Source organism: Nicotiana tabacum, chromosome 4, assembly GCF_000715075.1.
Source record: "Nicotiana tabacum cultivar K326 chromosome 4, ASM71507v2, whole genome shotgun sequence".
NCBI lineage: Eukaryota > Viridiplantae > Streptophyta > Magnoliopsida > Solanales > Solanaceae > Nicotiana > Nicotiana tabacum.
In genome coordinates, this window is record NC_134083.1 from 25,217,143 (window position 1) to 25,221,838 (window position 4,696).

General features: G+C 39.4%; 1 protein-coding gene across 1 annotated transcript; it reads left to right on the forward strand.

Moving 5' to 3' along the window:
* Positions 1 to 2,947: 2,947 nt before the first annotated feature.
* LOC107802830 (uncharacterized) lies at positions 2,948 to 4,400 on the forward strand. Its single transcript, XM_075250720.1, has 3 exons — positions 2,948 to 3,468; positions 3,573 to 3,850; positions 4,111 to 4,400. Exons 1-3 carry the CDS (start codon positions 2,948 to 2,950, stop codon positions 4,398 to 4,400), a joined length of 1,089 nt encoding a protein of 362 aa, XP_075106821.1.
* The last annotated feature ends 296 nt before the right edge of the window (positions 4,401 to 4,696 follow it).

Sequence of the window (4,696 nt, forward strand, 5' to 3'; positions counted from 1 at the left end):
CAAAATTCCTGACGGAAATCCTTTCAAGCGAAAGGAATCCTGAGGAAGCGAAAGTGGTCAAACTCAACGCCCATTGCAGTGCCATTCTACAGAACAAAATTCCTAAAAAGTGTGGGGGTCCTGGAAGTTTCACTATACCCTACTCATTGGGTAGCAAAAATTTTGACAAAGCCTTGTGCGATTCAGGTGCATCCATTAACTTGATGCCATTATCGGTGTTCAAGAAATTGGAAGGAGAGCTAGGAGTAATCAAATATATGTCGGTATCCTTGCAGCTAGCGGATCAGACCATGATCATACCTGAGGGCATAATTGAGGACATTCTAGTAAGGGTAGACAAATTTATTTTCCTAGTAGACTTCATTGTGGTAGATATGGAAGTGAATAAGGAGATACCTCTAATCTTGGGGAGACCATTCCTTTGTATTGGCCGAGCTTTTCTTGATATATATGAGGAGCAACTCATGCTACGAGTGGGAAACGAAAAAGTGGTGTTTCAAATGAAGAGAATGATAAAATATCCATGTGATGAGGCATCTACCTATGCATGTCTCAAACTAGATGCGGTGGAGAGTTAGCTGAACAACACAAACTGGATAAGCTGGTAGGTGACTCACTAGAGAGATGTATTAGTCAATCAAGCACAACAGAGGATGAAGATCCTGAAATCAAGAAGGAAGTTGAGGCGCTAGAAGATGAGAACCAGGTGGTAGATGAAGAAGAATTCGAGAAAGAAAAGAGCAAAATGAAGCTGGAATTGAAAGTACTCCCGACACATTTGAAATATGCTTTTTTGGAGACTAACAATTTTCCCGTGATTGTTGCTGTTGATTTGACAGGTGAACAGGAACACATGCTTATAGAGTTACTGCGAGAGCATAAAAAGGCAATCGGTTGGAGTATAGACGATATTCAGGGGATCAACCCTACAATATACATGCACAAGATCCTGTTAGAAGAAGGGAGTAAACCAATGGTGCAGCCCAAGCGCAAATTGAACAAAAATCTTGAGGAGGTGGTTCAAAAAGATATACTGAAATTGCTGGATGTTGGCATAACACTTTCCATCTCTGACAGTCAATGGATTAGCCCCGTACAGGTTGTGCTGAAAAAATGGGGCATGACGGTGGTACAAGATGAGGACAACGAGCTAATTCCTACCAGAAAAGTCACTAAGTGGAGGATGTGCACAGACTACCGGAGATTAAATGATGCAACAAGGAAGGATCACTTCCCTCTTCCTTACATTGATCAGATCTATTCATGTGGATAACATTTTTGTGCATATGTTCATAGGACCAATTATTAGGTTGATCAAAGGAAACTCATTCATTCGGAAGAAGAATTTGAATCCCTAAAGTAGCCTAATCATCTATTGAAATCGAAGGAGTCAATAGAAGTTAAGAATGAACTTAACCCAGAGTTACCCGGAACAATAGTTGATCACATATCTTGTCACAACCCGTACTTCTCACCCTGATATTCAATTGTTGCTACTAGCCATTAAAGTGTGATTAGTTTCTTACAATTAATAATCTTAGTTTTATTTGTAGTCGATAATAACATCAATCAAAGGTTTATTATCCTGGATAGTGATGAGATGAAGATTTATTAGAACATTATTTAAACCAATCCATGTGGGGACAATTTAATACTATACTATCTTTGACTAGCGAGCCTAAGTTTTATACACTGGTTTTGCGCTCGTCTAACTAGCCAACTAATTTTAGTTCAGCAACTAACTATTGGACAACTTACTAATAACTGCCACCTAACAGAAAGACACGTGACTAATACATGTGCTATTTTATATCACAATATGCCCCCCTCAAGTTGGAGGGTGTAGAATGTTAAGCACTCCAAGCTTGTCGAGTAGATGCACATGTTGAGCAGTTCCTAAGCCTTTGGTTAGAAAATCTGCCTGCTCCTCCTTTGTATTCACTTGTATTGCTTGAACTACCCCTTCTTTGATCTTGTCTCTAATGAAATAGCAATAGATTTATATGTGTTTTGTCTGTTCATGAAGTATGGGATTTGCTGCAATCTGAATAGCATATTTACTATCACTAAGGATTGTCACTGGTTGTGTAATCTTCACACCCAACTCTTTAAACAAACCAAGTGACCATATGCTCAGCAGTTGCAACAACCATGCTTTTGTACTCAGCTTTAGCTGAGCTCCTTGACATAATTTGTTATCTCTTTGATTTCTAAGACACCAAGGAACTACCAAACTTTATCACATAACTGTTACATCTCGCGTTTTCGTGCGTTAAAGTTTCGTCTTCAGATAATTGATGTAGACTCGAGGATGAGATTATCTTGAGTTTATAAGCATTTATGCTATTTATAATAGGTGATAAGTAAAGTGCCGTGAAGGTTAAAGGGTAAACGAATCAAAGAAAATGAGTTTCGTTGAAGATTGTCGATTTGGGATAAAATACGGTGCGAGCTATAGTACCCGGTATTAATGGACTAGTGCCATACAAGGTACTACATGACCACGATAGTAGGGTACATAAAGTGTATTAAAAGTGAGTAGTATTTTAAGTATTTTGAGATAATTCTTAATTTTGTGGATTATTAGTTAATGGGGGAATTAGAAAGTTAATTAAAATTAGTGAATAATTAATTAATAACCTTGGATAAGACCAAGGAACCTAACATAGCAGCCCCAAGTAATGAATTAGATTCATTACATTTAGGTAGCCAAATTATAATCCTTTAGGAAAGGTTAGTCATCCTAAGTAGGGCCCACCTAAAGGATAAAAGTAACATTTCTAGTTCAAAATCAATTGCTAAGGAAAGAGTTTCAGCAAATATTTCTTTGCATAGCAAGCAAAAGGTGAACAACGCAGTTGAGGAAAGCAAGCACATGCCATTGTTACCTTTTCCTCAAAAGATGAAGCGGTAGAAATTAGACAAATGCTTATGGAAATTCCTGGAGATGCTAAAACAATTGTATGTGAACATCCCGTTCACGGAGGTGCTCACACAAAAGCTAGCCTATGCAAAATTCCTGAAGGAAATCCTTTCAAGCGAAAGGAAGCTTGAGGAAGCGAAAGTGGTCAAACTCAATGCCCACTGCAGTGCCATTCTACAGAACAAAATTCCTAAGAAGTGTGGGGATCCTGGAAGTTTCACTATACCCTGCTCGTTGGGTAGCAAATATTTTGACAAAGCCTTGTGCGATTCAGGTGCATCCATTAACTTGATGCCATTATCGGTATTCAAGAAATTGGAAGGAGAGCTAGGAGTAATCAAATATATGTCGGTATCCTTGCAGCTGGCGGATCAGACCACGATCATACCGGAGGGAATAATTGAGGACATTCTAGTAAGGGTAGACAAATTTGTTTTCCTACTAGACTTCATTGTAGTAGATGTGGAAGTGAATAAGGAGGTACCTCTAATCTTGGGGAGACCATTCCTTTGTATTGGCCGAGCTTTTCTTGATATATATGAGGGGCAACTCATGCTACGAGTGGGAAAAGAAAAAGTGGTATTTCAAATGAAGAGAATGATAAAATACCCATGTGATGAGGCATCTGCCTATGCATATCTCAAACTAGATACGGCGGAGAGTTAGCTGAACATCACAAACTGGATAAGCTGGTAGGTGGCTCACTAGAGAGATGCATTAGTCAATCAAGCACAATAGAGGATGAAGATTCTGAAATCAAGAAGGAAGTTGAGGTGCTAGAATATGAGAACCGGGTGGTAGATGAAGAAGAATTCGAGAAAGAAAAGAGCAAACCGAAGCTGGAATTGAAAGTACTCCCGACACATTTGAAATATGCTTTTTTGGAGACTAACATTTTTCCCATGATTGTTGCTGTTGATTTGACAGGTGAACAGGAACACATGCTTGTAGAGTTACTGCGGGAGCATAAAAAGGCAATCGGTTGGAGTATAGCCGATATTTAGGGGAACAACCCTACAATCTGTATGCACAAGATCCTATTAGAAGCAGGGAGTAAACCAACAGTGCAGCCCAAGTGAAAATTGAACAAAAATCTTGAGGAGGTGGTTCAAAAAGAGATACTCAAATTGCTAGATGCTGGCATAACATTTTCCATCTCTGACAGTCAATGGATTAGCCCCGTACAGGCTGTGCCAAAAAATGGGGCATGACGGTGGTACAAGATGAGGACAATGAGCTAATTCCTAACAGAACAGTCACTAGGTGGTGGATGTGCATAGACTACCGGAGATTAAATGATGCAACAAGGAAGGATCACTTCCCTCTTCCTTTCATTGATAAGATATTGGAGAAGGTGGCGAGGCGTGGATGTTATTGCTTCTTAGATAGATATTCAGGGTATAATAAAATACCCATTGCTTGCAGAAAATGCCTTTCGGACTATGCAATGCACCAGCTACTTTTCAGAGATGCATGATGTCAATATTTCCAGACTTGAATGGGAAGTGTCTAGAGTGTTCATGGACGACTTTACTCTATTTGGAGATGACTTTAAAGATTGCTTGAGGAACCTCGAACGTGTTCTGAAACGATGTGAGGACACTCACCTAGTACTCAACTGGGAAAAATGTCATTTCATGGTTAAAGAGGGGATAATCCTGGGCCATAAAGTCACAACTAAAGGTATTGAAGTAGATAGAGCTAAAGTAGATATGATAGCCAAGATCCCGCCACTGACCTCAGTGAAGAGCATCAGAATTTTTCCAGCATTAC

Bases quoted from the DNA above. Each gene is read 5' to 3' on its own strand.
- LOC107802830 (XM_075250720.1), top strand. From the start codon at position 2,948: ATGCTAAAACAATTGTATGTGAACATCCCGTTCACGGAGGTGCTCACA. The intron at 3,469-3,572 runs GCAACTCATGCT...ATCTCAAACTAG, and splicing joins TTTCTTGATATATATGAGGG to ATACGGCGGAGAGTTAGCTG. The intron at 3,851-4,110 runs GTGAACAGGAAC...AGCCCCGTACAG, and splicing joins TGTTGCTGTTGATTTGACAG to GCTGTGCCAAAAAATGGGGC.